This window comes from Pezoporus occidentalis, unplaced genomic scaffold (assembly GCF_034315485.1).
Source record: "Pezoporus occidentalis ecotype Australia unplaced genomic scaffold, CSIRO_AGI_Poc_V1 ctg14, whole genome shotgun sequence".
NCBI lineage: Eukaryota > Metazoa > Chordata > Aves > Psittaciformes > Psittacidae > Pezoporus > Pezoporus occidentalis.
This window is the reverse complement of record NW_026913209.1, coordinates 5,659,659-5,683,888: the sequence shown is the minus strand read 5'-3', so window position 1 is coordinate 5,683,888 and position 24,230 is coordinate 5,659,659. Positions and strand designations below refer to the sequence as shown.

Here is a 24,230-nt window from a genome sequence, read left to right as displayed (position 1 = left end):
AGCTCAGCCACCATGAGACCTAAACATTCAGGGGTGTCTCTGAGTCTGTATTTATCTGCCTAGCCTGTTTCAATGCCCTTCACACTTAGCTGTTAACACACAAAACGTGCAAGCTTGGCTAGTACAGAAACAAACATTATGCAAGTATAGGCTATGCAATACATCCGCCTGCTGTGGTCTCCTCTATTGCTACATTCTGCGTCCCTGACTCCCAGACAACTGCAGGACACAGCACTCATGGTTTCTGCAGGTGGGGTATCATTAGCTTATAGCTGTGCCCCCCTGCTCTGCTTCTATTAGTACCTTGGATGAGAACCATGTATCTTGTCAGTGCTTTTGCTCCCCTGGGACACGTTGCTTGCGGTGCTGGCCCATGACATCCCAGGCTGGCCGAAACACTCTGGGGTGACAACTGGGAGCTGCAGGTCTGAAAAAGCATGGAGGAGATGAGAAAGAAAGTCAGCAGAGCATTGAAAGCAGCAGTCAACTCCTACTGTGAAGGATAAAATGTGTGAACACAATAGGTAGAGAGGAGGTACCAGCATCAGCCAAAACTGTAATGTAAGAAATGTTGAGAATATAATCCCTTTAGATCTGCTAGAAGAGAGCTTTACACCTACCAAGTACACCCTTCCAGCTGCTAGCCCAGAGGCTTAGCTGAAACTCCCACGTTATATGTGAGTGCATGAGTGCTGCATACAAAAACTGTTCCCTTCCCCCTTCTTCCACACAGAAATTCTTAATTTCTGAATATAAATACCAAAACTTTGTTTCTCAAGTAGGTCTAATTACAATAATGGGGATAAGAAATTTGACTAAGGACCAAGGGGCTTTACCACTGTGATCACACAGACAGCTCAGTAAATAACCACATCCTTGTTTCCAAGTTCACTGTTTAAAGGCTGCATTTTGTACCTGCTGAAATCTATGGAAGGTTTAGTTCTGCCACCAAATGCAGTGGGAGCAGGAATGAAGTACCAGATTCCTCAAGATTACTGAGGCATGTTACTATTAATAGCAATCAAAATATTGTGATGTGAGATCAGGCAATGGGTGGTATGTATTTTCTGCTTTTACTGTGCTGATAAAAAGAGCCCTTATGTCATTATTTCAGGTAGCATGGTTTTCATTAACTCTAACACACCTCACATTTCAAGTTCTTAAGTAATAGTCAGGGAAGAGTCAAGCTGTTCACATTATTCCCAAACCTTGTTACTTATCTTTTTAATGACATACTGCATCGCGCTAATGTTACGAATTTATTCGTATAGCTTCTCTTTCAAAGCGTGCACTCTAGACTGTGGTACATAAAACAAAAAATAAAACTGAAGTTGTATTGTTGATGATAAGATGTGAGCAGCCATTCAAGGAAAATAACTATTCATTTTCATACTGATCCTGTTAAAACGACATTGTGATTGTCCATGTTTATCAGCTGTTCATCAGACCAGCTCAGTTCAGCCTTCCAAGCTCAACTGGGATCTAAAATTAATCTGGTCCTCTGCCTTACATGCACCGTTTAGCAGGATTAAATGCTTTACTAATAAAGACCAGGCACTCATTAATATAACACCTCATGTTCAGATTATACTCTCACTGGCATCTTTGTGTTGAGTTATGCATTATAGCCAATCTGGACTTTAAGTGACTAGCTGTTTGTGGCTAGTACAGAGACAGAACAGGCTACTTTCTGCCTACTTGGCTGTGCAGTGATCCCAGGAATAAACCAGTAAAAGTCCCATTAAGTCTTTTATTTAACAGACTTCCTTCTGAATATGCACAGGGAGCAGATCTGATAAATCAAGTGCTTTTTTCCCCGTATCTGCTTTATGAAGACACACAACAGCCTTCCACTATGGCAATTTTCACTCTGCAAAGAGACAACAGCATTTCACCACACCAATCTGCAATGATCCCACAGCATCATTTCAGTTTCCTAACTGAAGTGCTGATATTAGCAAAATAGTATTCGTAGGCTTTGTGTTTAGGCAATGGAGAGAGAGACCAGTTCTTGGAGCACTAAGAGAAATACTGAACTGTTCTCTGAAAGGGTGTTTTTATACCGACTGTGCCAGAAAACTAAGTTAGTTAGTTGCAGCTGCAAATAATTTCCAGAGTGTAAATTTTAATCACACAGCTTTCGTGTTCAGAAAAAAAGGGAATTATTAAACGCATAAAGGCCTTCCACAGTGCAAAGGTGACTTCAGAGCTCTTTTTCTGATTTATCCTCACATTGGTAAAAAGGCAAGACACAGTGCTCAGCTCTCTATGATGTTATGGAGCCAAGCCCTGCTCCCCTGTATCTTGGTACTGTAACATATCCTGCAGTGCCCAGCACATCCTGGGAAAAGCCCAGCACTGCAAGACTCTGGATTTCAAATTTCATGGCTTAGATCTTCAGTCACAAGATATTGATCTGTTGACCATGAGTAGGAGCAAAGTCACATAAAACGCAGTGAAGCCCAGGAAAGCACTCCAAGTTATGCCCTGCCAATGCTGCTTATGAGGGCAGACGAGAGAGAGAGGCAGGTTGTACCACACAGCACACAACTGAGAGGAGGTAGAACTGTGCTTCCAGACCACGCTCCCTGTAACATATGCACCTTTTACATCAGGCCACACCTACATGATGACATTAACAGAACCATGCAAAGGAAAAGAATGACAGTTCTTCTCAGCTGATCATCTGAAAGCCAAATTACATCAAAGGTGCACATTCTTCAGCAGTTGCTTTGTCGAGAAAAGGGAAATGTGCAAAACATAATTTTCTTATTTCAAAGAAAGCAAATGTTTCACTGAAAATAAGAACAGGGCAGCAGAGAAGGGCTGTTCAGCTCATTACTTAAGAGAAAATAGACTGTCTTTTCCTTTTTAAAATATCGTTTTAATGGTGTTGCTAAGGCAACAAGTAACCAATATGGCATTAAGTCACAAGACAGAATTTGAAAATAATGAGGTGCGATTTGTACCTATATTTATCCCTCTTAAATGAGAGGTTTAGCTGTTCTAGAGAAATAGGAAAGATTACTTAGACATTAATTCATTTGTCACTACCAAGTGGACCATTTACTGGAGCTGGATATAACAAATTAAAAAAAAATGGGTAGGGGCAGATGAAAACAGAAGTGTAATAAAATTCAGAAACTACTCGGTAGAAGATCCTCAGTACTGGCCTAAGTCACTGTAAAATGCCTCAATATTAAAGAAAAAAAGGGAACCTGCGATCTCTTAAAGACGAGAAGGTTAAACAAATTCAGTGTGTTGGTGATTAGCATGAAGAATTAAAATTGGGGTGATGCTGGTAAATTATTCCTCATGCTATATAGAGCATCATGTTTGCATGGTGCCTTACATGGCTCTGTTGATTTGGCGTTAGCATCCACCTTGGAGAGAGCGAATTGCAAGGTGGCTGGAAGGAGGTGGAGGGTGAGCGAGACTGTCATGAGGTGCTTGCTCCCTTGAAATGACACACAGCATGTACAGCATCAGACAGAGTTAACAGGGAGTGCCAGTCCTTCACTTTGGTAAATCTACACCCAGTAATCAATGAATGCAATTATCATTATAATAGAGAAGTTAGTAGTGCTGAGCTGCAGCACACTCAGCTGAATCAGTTCTCATGGCAACTTTTCACCTGCTCTTGTACTCAAAAGCAGTAACAGTGTTATTAGAGCTTGTCCTGGGTTCAGCAGTAGCAGTCATTTTTCCCCTTCTTGGTAGCTGGTGCAGTGCAATGTTTTGACTTTCAGCTCGGGAACGGAGCTGATAACAAGCGATGTTTTGGTTTGGCCAAGGACTTTGTGAGCCTCATGCTCTGCCAGGGAGGAGGGGAAGCCAGGAGGAAGCAGAGACAGGACACCTGACCCAAACTGACCAAAGAGGTATTCCATACCACAGCACGTCATGCCCAGGATGTAACTGGGAGTTAGCCGGAAGGGCTGGGAGTCTGCAGGGTTGGAGGAGGTATCGGTCAGAGCTTGGTTGGGCTGGGGGGGCGAGTTATCGGTCGGCTGGTGGTGAGATGATGTATTCTCTTCCCTTGTTATTTCCTTTATCATTATTATCATTGGTGGTAGCAGTAGTGATTTGTGTTATACCTTAGTTACTAAACTGTTCTTATCTCAACCCGTGGGAGTTGCATTCTTTTTGATTCTCCTCTCCGTCCCTCCGAGAGCAGGGGGAGGGCAAGAAAAGGGGGGGAAGTGAGCGAACGAGTTACCTGACCGGGTTTAAACCACGACAGTTCTTTTTGGCGCCCAACGTGGGGCACGAAGGGTTGAGATAACGACAGATCTGACCGGATTAATAGTCACTCATCACAATGACGATTTATTGGGTCTCAGAGTTGTTTCGCTTGATCTCACAGCTTCAGACCGTTGTAACTTACGTAGAGCCGGTATTTGCTGTGATAGTGTTTATCAAGTATGGGGCTTGGGCTAAGGTTCTTGTCTCACTGTGCTTTATGGCAATGGCTTGTAACACGGGTGGGCTCCAGCAGCAGGGCGGGACGGACGTGGCCGTGGACTTGTACCTGGCCGTCCGGCTGCTCTTCACCGCCCTGGCCCTCACCCTGCTCTCCATCTTCGTGAGGCTGCGGGGAGCCGAGGGGGAGCGGCCCCGGGAGCCGGCGGCAGCCGAACCGGCCCGGGAGAGCGGCCCCGGGGACCAAGCGGCGGCGGGAGCGGGGCCGGAGGCCGCGAGGGGACGGCTGCAGGTGGAGGAGGTCGGGGCGGTCGAGGAACAGAAGGAAGGGGCTGCCGAGCAGCGGGAGAAGGCGGCGGAGGAGCCGAGCCCCGCGGCAGAGCCCAGCCCCGCGACGGCCGAGAGCATTCCCCGGAAGCCGCCCGCCGAGCCCCAGGAGGATGCAGGAGACCACGCAGCATTTCCCAGCAAGGCAGAGGAGGAAGAGCTGGACTCAGGAAAAGAGAAGCTGGCGGTGGGAGAGCCGGCAAGCACAGCAGCTGCACCAGCCCCAGTGACAAGCACAGCAGCTACACCAGCCCCAGTGACCAGTACAGCAGCATCGTGTGAGAGTTCTGAAGGTTTTGAATGGCCTTTGGGTGTCCTTGGGACCTGCCTGCTGATCGTGATGGGGATCAGCATGTTGGCACACACACAGGCTGTGTTCTACCCACAACCATTTTGTCTGATCTCAAAAGTTAAGCAGAGTCAGGTTTGGGTCTTGTCTGGGGTTAGACGACGATATGGGGGGACCAAGAGGTTTTCTCCAAGGCTGGACAGTCATGAGTGGCAGGGTGTGTGGGACAGTATGGGCAAGTATCTAGTCCACTGGGCCCCTCCAGTGCTTTGGAAGCGTCGGAGATGGAAGGCAGCTGTATGGAGTCCCCAGCAACAAGCTGCAGAAACTGCTTAAGGGGACAGTGAATTATTTTAAGCCTGGTGGGCCCATGGCACTTCAGGCCATCAGAGCAAAGATGCAACATAGATATGGACTCATGATCGAGGGGTGGACTTAGCAATGGACACTATTGCCCAGGTTATTCACGAGTGTGAACACTGCACACAGTCTCTCCTGCTCTGGAAGGCTGTTACAAGAGATGGAGCCTGACATCATGGACCAGATGGACTCAGCAGCTTTATAGGGACTGGTCCATGCACTAAGATAAGAGTGCACTGAGATAAGAGTGATGGTATATTGAAAATGTGGGATCTGAGCATGACGTGAATGGTATGGAATAAGGGGTGGATAATGTCCTGGGTTCAGCAGTAGCAGTCATTTTTCCCCTTCTTGGTAGCTGGTGCAGTGCAATGTTTTGACTTTCAGCTCGGGAACGGAGCTGATAACAAGCGATGTTTTGGTTTGGCCAAGGACTTTGTGAGCCTCATGCTCTGCCAGGGAGGAGGGGAAGCCAGGAGGAAGCAGAGACAGGACACCTGACCCAAACTGACCAAAGAGGTATTCCATACCACAGCACGTCATGCCCAGGATGTAACTGGGAGTTAGCCGGAAGGGCTGGGAGTCTGCAGGGTTGGAGGAGGTATCGGTCAGAGCTTGGTTGGGCTGGGGGGGCGAGTTATCGGTCGGCTGGTGGTGAGATGATGTATTCTCTTCCCTTGTTATTTCCTTTATCATTATTATCATTGGTGGTAGCAGTAGTGATTTGTGTTATACCTTAGTTACTAAACTGTTCTTATCTCAACCCGTGGGAGTTGCATTCTTTTTGATTCTCCTCTCCGTCCCTCCGAGAGCAGGGGGAGGGCAAGAAAAGGGGGGGAAGTGAGCGAACGAGTTACCTGACCGGGTTTAAACCACGACAGAGCTGTAAATTTGTTAATCAACGTTATCATCAATAAAAACAGGCCTGCACTGCCTTCACTGTTTGCAGTAATTGCCATGTATTTCCATCTTGAAATCACTCTACAAGCTGTTGTTAATTAACCAGCCTTTTGAAGTACACAAATAACATCAGCATTTTATAACAGAAGAGGTGAGGCAGGCTCAGCAGTTGATATGTGTCAGGCAGCTTGGGAAATCAAGTTAGAAAGAGTCCCAGCATCCCACTGGCACGTCCAGATTACATCCTCTCTTTCAAAAATCCAAATCCTAACATCAGTAATTTTTGTTGCAGACTCTAAAGATCAAAAGAGAAAGAAGACATAAATTAGAAAAGAATATTTTTCTTTCAAAGTGGCTGTGCAGTAATTGAAATGCTGTTTTTTTTATGAGGACAAGCTACAGGCTTTGCCACAAGTACCTTCTGCTGCAGTCACTTGAGGTAATCCAGAGTAAAGCAAAAGACCTAAAGCTGGATACCTGCTTTCACTTAAGGTAAAAAAAAGAAGAAAAGTTCACTTCCTCAGAATTCTGGCTTGAAGGTTTCTTATGCTGACATCTGAAATGATACCATTGAAAACACCGACAAACACCACCACTTTCCCTCTGCATAGGGTGTTCTCTATGACACCATTTTGATGGGTAAGGAAGCCGCTACAAGCTCTCAGCTGAATTCACACATTAGCCCTCTAACCACAGCAATGGGTAAAACACAGATCTTAGACATAGGAACATCTGGGGGCCATGTGTAAAAAAGGAGGTATAAGGTCCACCAAAGCAAGTCAACACCTCTAGTTCAAAAAACAAAATAAGCACGTCTTTGTCACATGAACTGGTGGTAGATATTGTTCTGTCAACTGCGATCTCTCAAAGTACCACAGAGTCAAACAATCAGTTGACAGTGAAAACTGATATCTAATGCAGCAGCTACACTGGCATCTAATGAGGCCTTTCAAGTATTTTACACAGCTATGACTTCTTGCTCCCTCTCCCCCCATCTCCAGCTCCCAAGTTATTTACTTGACTTTGGCTCAGAGTTCTGAAGTGTAACATGAGACTAAACACATACACAATAAAGAATAGCTGATTTAAGAGTTACAACATGTGGCTGAGCAAAAGGCTTACCAACAACTAGAAGTACATTTGGGCAAATTAAGACTTCCTGGAGGAGAGCCAGGTCAGTGTTGACACTGCTGCAGCCATGTGGACTGCTGGTAAATGGAACACTTATGTTAACATGAACATCTGGTGATTGCAAAGGTAAAGAATTCAGCAGAAGACCCTACTGGTTAAACTAAGTTAGTAACACTCAACTGAAAGAAAAGGAAACAGAATATGAATGAGAATGCGTCCTCTTCTTTATTCTTCCCTTTATAGTATCCTTTGATGTTACAAGGAGGGTTATGATAACATTTTATTTGTTAATTTTATTTTACTTTGTTCAAGATCAAATAGGCTATATTTTATGGACTTCAAACATGGAGCAAGAAACAGTTAAAACTATTGTCTATCAGAAAAAGGTCATTTTGCTTCTAGACTGCCCATCAACTGTCAGATCTGTTAGAATGTTTCAAGAGTGATTGAATTACCTTGGGAGCTCCTGGTTACTTAATGAAGCCCAAAGCTTGAGACAGGATCAAACGCAACTAAGGTGCTGTGCTTTGTTCTGAGCCCAGCACATTGTTCATTACTTTTATATAGGACAGTGTAAGCTTAGCACACTTGTTCTTGCAGTCTTCATTAAATTGCTTGTCTTTTTAGTGGGAAAAACATTACTTTAGAACATGAAAGTATATTAACCCTGAAATCAGCACATTAATCTCCTGAAAAACAGGAGACTTTTCATCTGCACAGAAGCCATCTGAACCTCTTCCTGGGTTCTCATAGTGGTAGTCTTTCTCTAGCAGTAGCTTGAATTCTCCCACAGAGGAAAGAAGGAGAATAATAATCACTTCATGTCATTTCTTAGCAGTTTCTGCAGCACAGTGTTCAAGAAGGACTGAAACAGGTCCTCTGTGTCAGCCTTACAAGTTTGCTCTCTGACAAGCCATCTCAGCAAGTTTGAGGAACTTCATATTGCACCCTGTGCTGAGACCATCCATCTGCCTGATCAGTGTGGGCTGCTGGAGCACAAAGAGCTGATTTCTGATACAGACCTGGCAAGCTGCATTGCTACAACCTGGTCCTTTTCTAGTATTTACAACTGGGCAATTTTCCAGCATTTGTAGGTTGGAAAGGTGTGTTAAGCAGCTGCAAAGATTGCTTTACATCAGGAGATGCTTAAAAATCTTTCATAGACTCTTAGGCATCTCCAGGCCTATGGAATTTTGATCAAAATAAAGCATACTATCCAGTACCTTTTGCTCAGTCATTTATAGCCACCTTCTGTCAGCTGCATTAAAAGTGCATGGTTTTCATTTTTCAGTGTTGATTTTGGAGGATGGATAATTTCAGATGAACTATTGCCATACATGCCTTGAGGCTTGTCACAGAAAGCAGACCTATTCCATTAATTGCTTCCTGTAATCCTTTGACCTATTGGAAGAAAAGACTCTGAAACAAAGACTAGTACTCTCCTCTGGCTTTCACATTATGCCTTGAGGTTGCTAAAGAAAGAGAGAGAACCTTTAACACTCAGTTTTATAGCCCATGCATTTAGAAAGGGGTGGCTGTGAAACGCAAAGCAGATGCTGTGTATTTGAAGGAAGCTAGGAAGACAAGGGCAATCCCGGCCCCCAGTGAAGTCCTTGAAAAATTTCCATTGACTTCACAGGAATATGAGTACTTGCTTGATACTTAACATTCCTGTGATGGTTTTAATGTGTTATAAGTTGCATTTGCAACATGCACATTGCTGCAGGTTTAATACACCACCCACTACTGACTATCGATCTAGCTGTCCTTAAAAGGTTTTCATATTCAAAAAATGCAGCAGCCCCTCCCTCTGTAGTACAGTTAATCTCAAAGCAACCCACTCTGCATATTTAGAATGGAGAAATTTCAAATTGTTAGTCATTTCTGGAAATTTAAACTATTTAAAATATATTTAGTATTAAAAAAAGCTAAAACATTACAGTAAAGTGGATCTAGAGGGAAAGGAATTTATACTGTGGGGTGAAATCATGCTAAAAAACACCTGTGTAGTTTCAGAGTTAAAAAGACAAAATGACAGCATGTAATTTTAAAATGTATGTGTTGTTTATTTTCCCCTTTAAAAACATTAGCAAATACAGCTTCAGTTTAGATTAATCACTTAGCATGTTTTTTTGCTTTTCTATTTTAGCAGGTACATGGGAAAAGTATTTATTAAATATAGTGTTTCCTTCTTCATTCCTAAAGCATCCTCACAGTCAAAAGACAGAGGTTCATACTAGAACTTAAATTTACAGATAAGTTATGGAGCTCTAGATAAAGCAACTCAGTGAAAATGTTGGCTGTTACATGATTAGAGCCACAGCTATAATTCTGTACTAGTAACAGGGTAGAATATAGACTAGTATAGGCCAAGTAATTAATTTAATCTGCTATAATTCTTTTAAGACTCCTCATATTTGTTGTTATTACAGAAGTATGGCTTTGTCCTAGCCAATATCTCACCTTGTGGTAAAATAAAGGTCAATCTCCACATAGTATATAATCAAAATAACTCAAAAGAATCAGATGCTGATTTTATTGGCCATTCTTGAGGCTGTTAGTAACTTAGAAAGGTAATAGGCCCAGAACTGATCACAGTGGTGCACAGACATTTGTAACAGCCAGATGGCAAAAGAAATGCATCCCTCTATAAAGAACTACATTCCTGTCACAGAGATGTTGAGTTATTGCAACAGAAAATAAATTTAAACTATAATTTCTTTCTTACATAGGTAGCTCCATTGGACCTTGCTTCCTCCCTTTGCTTCATCACCCTTCCCACTGACTGCAGAGTAAGCAAGGATGCTGGGAACAGGCAGAGCAGAATTGTTAGGCTGGGGAGAGAAAAGCCGGCACAGGGCTAGTACCAGACAGTAAACATATCACATAGTGAGAGCACAGCCACAGGTGGACTATCTTGGTTCTTCCACCTAGATTTATTAGGGTCATGCCTATCCAAGACCTTCTGTGTGATTAGTGATGTTTGCCAGCCCTGCAGGGAGCATGCAAGGCTGGTAGACACTCTTAAAGTCTTTGGACTAGTGACTAATAAAAAGAAACACAAAAGGAAGGTGTACAACAGAAGTATTACTTTAAAAAAAAATTGGTGATCCGTATGGTAAACAGCTATGCATGGCACAGGCTGGGCCCTGGAAGTGGTGAAACAAGACAAACACTTATGTGGAAAGACAGACTAATCTGGATTGCCCACGCAACAAGAAAATCAAGGAAGCAATGCTATAAGCATTTCCACTACTTTCCCAGACAAAACCTGTCATAGGCAGTATTTGTTTTGCATACACCAGGATGCCTTTCCTGTGCCCTAAAGTGATACTGGGTATTTCTGATCACATTATGGACCTAAATCCTCTCCATCTCTCAGCTGAGAGTAGTCCTAGGAGTCAGGCAAGCCCAGTTCTCACCTCACCTGCGGTGGCATACCAAGTATGAACACCTGAAATCCCTTTGACAGTCATTCTTCAGTCTCAGAGAGCTTTCTATGTCTGGGTTGTTTGCAGGATTTCATTTACATGTCACTGCAACAGCTGCAGCCTTTGCTGAACTGAGCAATAAATGCCAGGAGCCTGCCTTAGTCTTTCAATAGTCATACCAGAACCTCCTCATGGCTCAAATCCCATATAGCGAGCAGATATCATACACCTGAATAAAAACTGGGCCACCTGCCCTGCAAAAGCAGGTGTGAAACCCAACTTCTAAGACTGAGCAGTAAGCACTTACCAGTGTCTTCCATGTTGAAATTTAAGATCCATTACCATTAGTATTCCTCACAAACCCACTTCCACATGTGCCATCTTCTGGCAACTCCTCTTACTCAATCCAGTTTATTCACACACATCACACATTTTTCACTTTTTTGCTGCTCTAAACTCTTCTTCCAGTCCTATTTTCCTAACTTTTTTCTCTTTCCAGCTTCTCTCCTGTCTCCTAAAAAGCAGTCATCACTGGTATATGCATAATTTCCCAGCCCCCCAATACAGGTAACACCAACATGAATGTTCAGACTGACAGAAAGATTTTCCATTAAAAAGACAAAGCAAAGAAACAAGCACTGACCTGATATTTTCTACACCTCATTTTCTTTCCTATATTGATACAAAAGGGGTATGGGAAGGGGCACACTCTCTTAAATACAAAACCTAGCAGCTTAAGAATTCCACAACAGGAATCATGATAACTTTTTGGTTTTTTTTTAATATCCTTTACCCTTACCCACCTCTTATCAATACCAATATTGTCATACCCACACTAAATCCAGTAATCCCATCCTCTCAGCCTTGCTGCCTGATACTTCTTTCTGTGACTTGGTGTGTCTTTAATGAGATCACATAATTCTTAAAGCAGCAACTTTGTGTTTTCACTTTTACAGGAAATTGCTCAGGGGTCTGACGAAATGACAAACACAGTAATAACAAAACAACTGATTCACTTCAACAGGAATTGCAGAGAAGCACCGTTGAATCAAACACACCAGAGTGAAAGTAAATGATCAGTTTGAAAGGAAACAAACTCCTCTGTGAAGGAAATACTGATGAAAAATGTTCATGAATAATTTTGAAATGGAGGATCAAAAAATCCTAACAATTGTCAGTTTTGCTGTTGTTGGAAGGAAAGGTTTGTCAGAGGGTGCAAGCAAAAGAAAGAAGTGGAAAAAGCTGGCTTTTATAAGATGAACAAAAGGAGAGCAAAGTGTCTGAAACCTTGGCTCTAGAAACTTGCTTTAACTTTTTGTCCTCGTAACGTGAACTCAAATGATTTACCCTTCTGATTCTAATTTCAGCTTCTGTGGGTGAATTTCATTCATAGTAAATTAGATTAGGAGGGGCAAACCAATGTTTTTTAGAGGCAGCCTGTTACAACTTGAGTAGGATGTACCAATTACTGAAGCCCTTTAAAGTTTCAGAAACCTGTTCAGCCTTTTTTCTTAAACTGGCATTATACCAGAATACTTTCTAATCCACTTTCCAGTGCAAGGAAACCAACACACTAGGCATCACTAACTACATACTTAAAACTCAGCCAAAACAAAATATATCACTTACCTGGTGTAATATGACTTCATGATAAAGGACTTTGAGCAACCTGATCTATTGGAAGGTTGTTCCATGGGAGGGAGTTGGAACTAAATGATCTTTAAGGTCCTTTCCAACCCAAACCATTCTGTTGATCCTGTGACTCTGTGACCTGGATAGATGTTTGTTATACTGCATGTTCCTTATGATAGGTTTTGACAATGTACTGCACTTGGAAAATGGAAATGCTCATTTAAACTGACCCTTAAGATACAGTTAAGGGAAACATTTCACATAGGTTTTAAGTATTGATCAACCTTTAAATGAAACTGTACAAAAGTTAAAAGGGAAACTATAGTATGCTTAGGATAGGAACCACCTAAGCCGACTTTAGTCAAGCATCCTAATGTCAAATATTTAATCTAAGCTACTTGCATAGATTCCATTTACAGTCAGTGCTGAGAGGTAAGTGGGTAGTAAGTACCTGCAGGGGTAACTCAACACACCTGTTATAAACACATAATTTAGGACAAAATGAAGTAGTGCTTGTAGGTGCCCCTCTCTACTGATTTAAGGGGAAGACTAGAACACTGCTGCAGAAGATACTTAACTTCTAAATGATTAAATGAGGTGTAATTAATCCTTTCCTTAAGTGCTAAATATAAATTATATATAAAAGGTGAAAGGAGGATAAGACAGATCTATCTTGTATATTTGTCTGCAAACAAGGCTAAATACTAATGGTGTGGGCTTCATTGTTACTGGATTAAGAAAGAAAAAGGATTAAATTTCTTATCAGCAATATTTATGTAGTGAAGTTAGATCATAAATCCAAAATAGCATTGATGCTGGATATTTAGTAGTATAACTGAGGTCATAACTTGTCCCTCTGTAGTTTAAATAGACCAAATATGATGCACAACGTTTTTTTCCAGTTTCTATTCAAAGCTGAATTTCACCCACAGTAAATTAGAATTCTCTGGCAACTCGCCCATAACCTTTAAACTTTTCTAGTTAATGATTTTAATACAAAAAGGCTTTTTATCAGTAAATTGTGTCTGGATTGGAACCAAACTCTGACTCCTACTCTTTCTCCATGCCACAACATTTTTGTAAAGCTGAATAAATATGTTACACTGAACCTGGGTCTTTGAAGTGTAAACATCAACATGCTACAGTAACACAAAACAGTCCAAAAATAACACATTTATAGCCAAATTATTTCTGCAGTATGCAATAGCCAAATAATGCAATACCTTCACCTGAAAAAAAATACTGAGTAACAGTAATCTGTATTTAAGTGGTATCTGAAATGTATTATCATTCTTGTTTCATTTTTCCCCCTATGCGTTTAGTTCCCTATGCCTAAAAATAAAAAGAATTGTAAACCTGACAATTTTATTTCAGATACTTCTGTGACAACTATTAAAAGAGCATCATCAGATATGCAAATTTGAAGAAATAAGGTTACCTGAAAAGGCTTTTGTTATCTGGCATAATCCCTCTTTTCTGCAAAGGAAATGCTGGATTTCTGGAAGCAGGTTTACCTATAAGTACAAAGAAAAGCTTTGATGATCCCTTTCAGAAAAGTGTTCTTTTGCCTAGAGCCTTCAATGGGTTTGCATTTAATTTATCAGAGACACCTCATGCGCAAAACTTCTGTCAGTGTGAAAAGGGAATTACAGTGCCATCCATGCAACACAGGATAATGCAGTCAAGGATGGGCTCTTCCTCCATGGCTATAATAAAACACAATTTTAGACGTATGGCTCTCCTCCTGGCTGCTGAGTTTTCACCCCTTCCTGGCCCCTTTTCAGTTTCTGCAGCTTCTCTGTTCTCTGCCAGTTATCAATCACTGTCTCTCCCTGCAGGGAAATAGCCTATGCCACTTGAATTGCTGTGCTTGGAAATAGTGGTAAGCTAACACAGCTAAACCACATCCAGGCTCTGAAACAAAGGACTGTGTTGCACTGTGGTATGGACATACCAGCAGCAAGTAAGCCCAATATTTAAAGTTATTCAGTGATATGGGCCATCTGGATTAAGTCCCTGCTGTGCTGCACACTTCTGAGAGAACTTGGATAATTCCTTTGATCACCTTGTGCCTCAGTTATCCATGTGTGAAACTTCTGGACGTTTGAGAGTGCTGTAAGGATTATTGTAGTGCACAGTATTAGAGGCTCAGATGTGCTATTATAGGTATAATGAGCAAGAAGCAGTGTGCAGAAGCCTGGGTTGTTTTATGATCTGGGATGTGAACCTAACGCATGTACATTCCTAGCAAACTGGAACCATGATGAAAATTTCCCTTTGGATGCACTTAGATAAGACATCCTGTCCCAGGGAACCCCAGTGTATATGATTCTAGGTCTGCTGCGGACACAGGTGTTTTTTTATATCCTTATGAGCTTCATACATGAACTAGATGATACCTTATAAAAGCAGTTCTATCTCTTCAGTCCCTCAAGACAGAGTTTATACTTTTGGGTCTTGCCATTATCTGTGTATGCATGTGAAATATAAGCCAAACTGTACCCATAGTCTGGTCACATTTTTTCAAACAAAGACCTCAGTTCAAATCTCATATTTTTTACGAACAAGTCAGGTACTTAATTAGACATCTGCATGTCTAAGTAACCTAAACTGTGCCCACAACATGCTCAAGTAAAAAATAAAAAAACAAAAACAAAACAAACCAACAAACCAATCCTGAAAATAGCGAGAAATATTGGCACTGATGCTTTGGACTGTGAATAAGCAGATTGCAGGGCAGAGCAAGGAACTGCCATGAAGGCCCTGGAGGAGGGCAGTGGTCCAGCTCACACATTATCAATCTTAGAAGCACTGTCATTATTTGGAGAAATGCCTAAATGATGTTTAGAAAGGAGCAATTACATTAGCTGAAACTCAGTAGTGATACAGGATGCGAAGCCTAAATTAATTTAGCTTTATCTTCTGCCTATGCCATTATTCTGAAATATTTCATGCATTTGCTAGCTGTTTCTTCCCATTTCTAAATTCTCTTTTCCAGCGGGGTAAATTGCTTAAATTTCCCATGACTTCTGTAGAAGCTTTTTCTGTCTGACATGCTACTTGAGAGTGGCCAACAACAAAAAAGGTTCAAGCCAAAGAAAAGAAAAACTTGATGCTCCGTTGTAACAATTTTCAGTATTACACTGAAACATTTACAATCAAAGTAACATACTATGTCCGAATGAGAAGTTGTTTGTGATCACTGGGTGTGATATAAAGAAGAATGAAATGTTGGTATCTAACAACTATTCCTCAGTAGACAAAAAGCTTGAAAAAATTTTTCTATTGGTGTTAAGTCATGCTGCTGCAATATAAAACAAGTACTAGATGCTTCTCTTTTTGTGAGTGCTGAAAATCTGAGCTAGCCCTGCCCTCTCATTTCTACAAAAAATAACATGATAATCGCATACCTTCTGGAATAGCTCTAGATGATGCAAGTCTTCTATTTGAAAGCAGCCAGTACCATCATTTTTTCTGGAAGATAAGCAAATCAAAAGATCCCAAGGGCTGATGCCACCTACCAGGAAAGAAAAGAAGCATATTGAGAAAGTAAATATCATCAATTCCCATTTGAACAAAAAATACTTAGATCCAAATCCTGAGAAATAGCCAACCGTTGCAATGCTGAGTACATGAACACCTACAGGTGGCAGAAGGAAAAAAGACATACTACCACAGTTTTTTACCTGCAGTGTGATCTTCTGAGGTCTTTCGTTATTGGGAAGTAAATTTTACAGGAAGCAATACTAGTCATGCTATTGCAAACAGCAGGATTTTCTAGCCTGAATTTTTCTGTAGTGGCTTCTTAAATATTAGACAACAGTTTTCCAACATATGGAACTGGTGTACAAGTGGGGATTAAGTCACACTTAGCAAGCAGCTAGCTTCTGAGCTAGTTTTGGTGCTTCCTTTCTGGAGCAAAACTAGCCTGTGAGACCATGGAGTTCTATTAGCAGGAAACAAGCAACACTGGAGTCAGAGACAGCTGGCTGACAAAGAGTCAAAACTACATTTCACCAATTAAGATATCATTATGGATTACAAGATAAAAATAGGCCTTGGAGTCTGCCCATATCACAGCATGTGATGTGTAGAAATGCCAGTGTAGCTTCAAAGGAGCTTGGTCAGCTCCCTCAAGTGATTAATTTTTTTCTTCTGTATATATGGCCTTCGTAATCTGAACTAGTTGGAGGTAGCGTCATCTCTCAAAAGATTAACCGAATCACTATATCTGTTGAGGACACCATGAATGTGTTCAGTAAAGGGTAAACCATTTCAGTGACAAGATGACAGAAATATAGAACTTCCAAACAGAAAGGGCAGTGAGAGAAGCTGTACAGCATCCAAGGTGGGGTATAGCATTTGGTCAAAGGTCTCTGCACGACATCTGTTTCAGTGACTGGTTGGTTGCTTCTTTTTCCCAAGGCTGGAAGGATTACATGCATTTTATTCCATTTTGTGCTATCCATCTGTGATAGCTTCCTAATTCTATTAGATTACCCTCTAAATTTGGTCCCACTGGTGGCCCACAGAGATATTTATTTTGGCTGATTTCCCTCTCCAAAATTTTTTGCTATCCAATCACAATCACAAATGCCAAGCAGGATGAAGATTTCACCTAAGGAGATTTAACACACTCAAATTACCTTAAGTACAGTAATGAATTGATTGTGCAGAATGGGTCCAGGACTATGAAACTATCACCTTCAAGTTTATAAGCAGTGTGACAAAGCTGAAAAGATGAATTTTCAGTTATGCTGTATCCATTGCCATAAAGAATTCTTCCATTTTACATTATGAGAACCAGTATTATAGTACAAAAAGAATTAAGTCATGTAAAATTTAAGCAAGATAGATTCACTACATGTTCCTTTGTGAAAGAAAAAGAAAAAAAAATCAAACAAACAAACTGCAGGTAGATAAAAAGGCACAGATAGATAGAAAATAAATGAAACATTAAAGAAACATACAAGGAAAGACTTCTTTTCAGTGCAAAAGACTGGCAGTGTTACCTATTCAATGGCCTCACCAGCTATGTAATTATCAGATAAGCAAGATGGGCCTTTGACTAGTAAGCACATTTGAATAAATCATTATAATTACATATAAAGCACAAAACCTAGCTGTGAGCAAACCAAAAGGAAATTGGAGGGAACTCCATTTCTCAGAAGCAGTTCATTTCCTTCCCCTGTTTATTGTTAAACATCCTGGCCAGGGATGAATTTGATCTCTGACTCCAAAATATCTGCTGCACTGTGTATCATATATTTGCCTTTAGGACACAGCAGAGTGATCGATACATATGCACCAAAGAGAAGAAAAGGAAAAAGGGCCCTCAGACCCAGCATGTTTCTGAGCCAGTGCCAATGAAGTAGAACAGTTAACTGCTGGGAGCAATAATTTTCAGGAGGGGTTGAATGCCTGCCATTAGTTATGTTTTCTATTGAGAGTAATTAGACATCTAGCCAATTATTTCAGAACAGAACAATCAGAACTGAAACATGCCTATTTATAGAAAACAGGAAACTTCCTATTAGAAAACCAGTGTACACCTAGTGCTGTCTTTTATATTCAGGCTGTCAGAGCAGAATGACTTGTTTAAATGTTTCAACACATTCCTTAGCAACTACACCTGAAAAAAAAAATGTTCTTGGAAAACAAAAATGGAAGAAGCATGTGTTACAACAGTTACTTAGTTCTGGAACAGACTTCTCTTTGAATAGGTACAGCCTAGAAACTGCCTGTTTCATTCTTCTCACAGTTTAACTTTTTGTGGAAAATAAACATCTATGACCATGAGACCATGAGTCTGTCCCCCTTCTGCAAATGTAATGATTACAAAACTGTATTTCAGCGAAAAAGTGCTGGTGCTATCAGTATTCCAGTAACACCAAATGGCCCAGGAAAAGGATCCCAAGCTTTTGGGCACTGTATTTTAACATAGAAGATCTCCTTTACAGAAATTATTTCTAAAGTAAAGCAAGATACAACATGTGAGCTAAAACACTCCAGAATAAAAGATAAAAGAACAAAATTGACAGTAATAACACAAGTCATCTGCATGGAAAAACTCATGTTTCAAAATGTTTTTAGAGATGTTCCAGCATCTGAACGGGGGCTATAGGGATGCTGGGGATGGACTATTCATTAGGGACTGTAGCAATAGGACAAGGGGTAATGGGTTAAAACTCAAACAGGGGAAGTTTAGATTGGATATCAGGAAGAAGTCTTTACTGTAAGGGTGGTGAGGCACTGGAATGGGTTGCCCAGGGAGGTTGTGAATGCTCCATCCCTGGTGGTGTTCAAGGCCAGGTTGGACAGAGCCTTGGGTGAGATGGTTTAGTGTGAGGAGTCCCTGCCCATGGTAGGGGGGGTGGAACTAGATGATCTTAAGGTCCTTTCCAACCCTAACGATTCTGTGATTCTGTGTTTAATGATGAATGTTTAAAGAAGAATGTCCATCATCAGTGTACACACTGTTGTTTACTGCAGACTTCAAACCAGAAGCAGGCTTTAACAGGACTTTTGAAGTGGAAGGTTAAAATGGATATTTCACACCTGAAAAATTTAACTACTAGCAATTTACATGAAGCTTTTTCCATGTAAAGGGCTTTATTTACAGTTAAGGAAATCTTGTTTGCTTTATTCAACAAACCAGTGGAGCTCAGCATGTGGGAGCAGACAACCAGTTAAGTCATGTGAAATCCCACCTCATGAAGATAGTCTCTACTGCTTTGTATTACTTTTGCATTTGTACAAGCACAAGAGTGGTAACTTAAGATGAGAATTACAACTGTATGCGCATCCCCCTTCTAAGCATCTTTTCAAAACAAGATTTTTTATCTCAGCCTGTTAATTATGGCCTTGCCTACACAAGGAATGTTCATCTGTAGAATTATATTTTATGCAGGTGAAGTGAGTTTAATAGGAATACAGCTTATGCTGGGATCATGATGCTTTTATTAATCTATATTTTTTGCCAGCTCTTTCCCCCCACCTCTCATCCATTTTGCAGTCCCATCTTAAAAAGTACTCCTGTACCGGAGATGTATATCTTAGATTTACCTAAGAACATCAACCTGAGTTGCTAATCTAAGAATCAGTAGTTCAGCATACTTTGATTCCAATCAGCTGTGGCTACCTTTAATAAGTCTTATTCTCAATGCGTCAAAGTACATGCTGTTGAATTCAGAGGGCAATATGTTTTAACAGACAACTGATAGAATATACAACTTTCAATTTTCAACAAGATACCACTGTTTTCATTTGCTTTGACTCTGACTTGTCACTTGGAATAATTAGAACAGTTGATGTGGAAAAATCACTTAGAAGATAATAAATGATGGAGAAAAACAAACATGTTTTTAGCAGCAGTGGAAATAGCAAAGCAGAGACCAATAAAAACATTTAACTCTTTCAATAAAAATATTCTGCAGAGAGTTTTTGTATTCTGATATAATAGATCAAAGTGAACAGAAACAAAATACCTCCTCCAACCCTGCAGTCTCCCAGCCCTTCCGGCTCACTCCCAGTTACCTCCTGGGCATGACGTGCTGAGAACCGTAGGATTTAGTGGGGGTTTAAGCTTGCAGCACATATATTTTAGAGATGAACTTCAAGAATTCCTGAAGGTGGTTTCTTAAATGAAGTGATCTTATTCCAACCTATGAAATTATTATGGCCTCCCCATGAGCATTGGAGGTTGGATTTTGCAGGAAAACTGTTATATGCATACAACCCCATGGAGGTTTCAAGTTCTTACGTGTATACACAGAATAATAGTATTTCATTTAACCAAATGAGTAAGCTTCATCTCGAACACACAGCTTGAAATTTCATTTTACAGTGTTAAGGTTTCCAATCTGAATTTTGACCTGAAAGAACTTTGAAAATAAAATACAGTGTCCATCTTTTATGCTCATTTGATGTACTTCATTCATTCTGTGAAATAAAAAGGCTGGTCAGCTTTATTTTTTTTTTAATTTCCAATCGATTTGAAATTTTGCACTTTCTTGCACCATCACACTAGAATTAATTAATTTATAAGCACTGGAGGATAAGAAGATGACAAGAAACAGCCAACGTTTCTTTGTCAAGAACATATCTGTAAACCTAGTCTAATTTCTTCTGACAGAGTAACTGATTTAGTGAACAAAGGAAATAGTAGCAATGAAAGAGTTTTACTTTGGTAAGTCTTTGTACACTTTCCAGGTAACATACTTACAAGATGAGTGTACAACTATATGAAAAAATGAAGTCTACAAGATCAAAGTGGATGTTTTTTGGAGCAGAACCTCAGAGGATACCCCACTGTATACTGAGTTTTAATCAAAATTTTCAGTAACAAATTTAATGATGGAACAGTTAAATGCACTTCTAAATAGCAAATGATACCAAGTTGATGGGGAGTATAAGCACTTCAGAAGACCTAAGCAGAATTCAAAATAATTTTGATAAATGGTCCAAATTCAACCTGAGGAAATTCAGAACAAGTTAAAAGTGCCATAATTCAGGAGAAATCAGATGACAATTGTCCAGAGAGCACTACTACAGAAAAGGACTAGATTCATAAAAATAACATTATAATACTCTTAACACACACACACACACACACACACACACACACACAAATCTATATTACTTTTGAGTTGTTGGCAAAGATTTATTTGTGCTGAAAGAGTGGAATCTTCCCCTTTAGAATTGCAGTTTGACATTATTCTATGTCAATTCCCTGCACAATTCTAAGTAACAGGGACTATTTCATTATAATCATCATCAACCTGTGGACATTAGGAATTGTAACCAACCTGTTTGTGAGCATTGCATACAAAGAACAGGGATAATCCTTCTGGTGCAGTTGGTCTTGGTCATACGGCACCAGTAACACCATTTCCCAGTTCTGGAAAATACAGTTTCAACAGAGGGTTGCAAGAAGAAGGTGGATTTTGGAAGGCCTTGTGGTGGGTCTTACTGGGATGGAGTTAATCCTCTTCCTAACCTGTGTTTATAATGTTTTAGCTATTGCTGAGCAGTGCTTCCACAGCATCAACACCTCCTCTGTGGCTCACTGTGGCCTGCAGTGAGCAGGCTGGGGTAGGCAAGAGTATGGGAGGGGTCACAGCCAGGACAGCTGACCCCAACTGACTCAAAGGATATCCCACAACATACGGTGTCATGCACAGCATGTAAACCTTGGGGAAGAAGAAGAAAGGAGGAGAGGTTCAGAGTGATGGCATTTCTCTTCCCAAGTAACAGGGATGGAGCCCTACTGCCTTGGAGACAGCTGAAAACCTGCCTAACCATGAGAAGTGGTGAATGAATTCCTTGTTTTGCTTTGCTTGCACATGCAGCTTTTGGTTTACCTATTAAACTGTCTTTATCTCAACCCACAACTTTTCTCACTTTTATCCTTCTGATTCTCTCCCCCATCCCATCGGGGGAAGTGAGCAAGTGAGGTACTTAGCTACTGCCTGGGGTTAAACCACAACACCATAGAACAAATTTTTACCCATCCCAAATCATTTGTCCTTTTTAATTACCGGAGGCAGGATATGAAGTAAACATCAAAGATTATACAAACTTTCTGATCACAAGGATGACTTACTGGAATACATCACTTTCAGGAAGCTATAGAACTCCTGCAGAGGAGATCCTGAGATTTGTACATGACCTTTTTTAAAAGAAATTCCCCTCAGCTCTGTTTGAAATATATTTCCAGGCACCTCTGAGCTGCATGGATGTGAAGAGATTTTCAGAATAAGGTATTATTTAGATACTGACACATTAAACTGTATTCAAATACACTTTTAGCATGTTGTAAACCCAATGTGTAAAATAAACATAAATACAATGAACATAAGTTTTATCTTCATGAATCATAGCCTACAGGGACAAAAACACCCAAATCCTCTGCTCCTGCAGGGTAGTGAAGTGAGCACAGACTGAACCAAGTTTGATAAGGAGGCATGTAGTTATGGAAGTAGCCTTCCAGTAGTAAATCCAACTTTAAACAACACAGATTAATATGTTTTACAGAGCAGGCTCCATCCCTGCAATGTAGCCAGTTTATAGGAGCCAATGGTTTGTAAGTCAGTAGTTTACAGTGGAAGAACTACCAGATATCTGAAAGACAGAACTACTTCCTCACTGCCTGGCTCTGGACTCTGGGTTGGATTTTATGTCCCTCAGCATCTCAGAGCGCTGCAGCATCAGGCAGGCTGTGTGAAGGGGTCTGGGGATGTGGGAATTCTACACCTCTGAAGATCTGAGCTTCACTGATAACACCCCAGGGAAAAATATCCTTTGAAGACTATTTCTGGTTACAGCAGCTCGGTTGTCTCACTTGTGCAGAGATCAGAACGCCACTTGTTGGACTGAATGCTTTCTCTTTGCTAATGATACGGCCTTTTACAAGTTTTTGATATCACTGTTTCATTTGTAGAGCTTTCCCTAAAGGTATGTCTCATAACTTGGTATGCAGGAATTTTCCCCTAAAGAAGTAATTGGAAGGATTTAAATTTTTCATTTGGCATGGCTCTTGATAGTCATGAGCTATCACCAGTTTGAACTCACCGTGACAACAGCGAAGAAATGATCACCCTACTGAGTGAAGATAGTGTAGGAAAAGATGGGAAGGTTTCTGATATTTTCTGAACTACTCTGGAAAGCCACTGTTCACCTGCCCATGTTCAACTCTTTCACTGTTTAACACAACTCCATGCTACTTCTTGAAACTGACTGTATTCACAGTCCACTCCAATCACACCTGTTTAACTAGACAAATTAGACTGAAATCTTTTGGCACATTAACTGCAGTGTAGCATTATAAGTGTAAAAAAACCCAACCCCACCCTATGTATGAGGCTGACATTGTTGGACGCAGTCGATTCATTCACAGAATACTTTGTACAGTTGCTGTATGGCTGCCAGGGAAAGGCTGCAGAAATCTTGAGGACAGTCACTATTCATGCTCCTTGAGGAGGATCAGAATTTCATTTGGCTTAGCTAACTCCTAACTAAGAGGATCTGAAGTGCCAAGAGAAGCATTCTCTGTGGAGGAGAAGCTGGTGTGAATCAAGTGGAACCAGTCTAATTCCAAGAACAGCTCATCTGTCTCTACAGCGTAACACAAAACACTGCCCTGTGCTCAAGAATTAATGCCAAGTCACATCTGAGTTCAGGATTTGGGGACTGAAGCAGCCTTTTGAAGTCCTATCACAGTGCCTCACCTAATGCTTGACTGCTCTGCATCCATTCTGCAAATACTGTGGGGAGATGTTAGGTCTAACTCCATATGAGGAGGCATTATGCTTCCACTGTTGTTTGAAAAAAAAAGGCTCTTTTATTACGATTTCTTTATACCAGGAAGGTCCAGGCTGCAAGCCTGCTTTTCTTGTCAATCCAAAGCAGGATTTTAAGTGTACAAAAATAAATGAGGGTCACAAGCCAAGAGCTACCTGCTTCTCCCAGAGCTCTTCTAAAATTTGGCAAGATGTTTTCCTTTTTCCACCTGTTCTCAGACTCCAGAACTGCCTTGGAACTACCTACCAAGTCAACCAGTTACCACCTTTCTTGATGGAGTAACTGACAATTCAAGGCAGATTACTTTCTCTAAAAAAAACAAAAGAAATCTATTGCAGGCTTAAATACAAGAATTGAGAAGAAAGGAGACAATCCTTTCATCTTTTATATCACATTGAGTCATGCAATAGATTAACAATCCTTTCTTCTATCAGTAA

At 40.7% G+C, this 24,230-nt stretch overlaps 1 protein-coding gene across 1 annotated transcript in view; it reads right to left on the bottom strand.

Moving 5' to 3' along the window:
• CPED1 (cadherin like and PC-esterase domain containing 1) overlaps nucleotides 1-24,230 on the bottom strand; it is a 160,011-nt gene that overhangs the window by 107,786 nt on the left and 27,995 nt on the right. The window contains exons 4-6 of the mRNA XM_062609662.1: nucleotides 15,903-16,009; nucleotides 13,931-14,006; nucleotides 304-427 (exon numbers count right to left, since the gene is read on the bottom strand). Coding sequence (XP_062465646.1) covers nucleotides 304-427; nucleotides 13,931-14,006; nucleotides 15,903-16,009 — 307 coding nt within the window. The remainder of the gene's footprint in view (nucleotides 1-303; nucleotides 428-13,930; nucleotides 14,007-15,902; nucleotides 16,010-24,230) is intronic.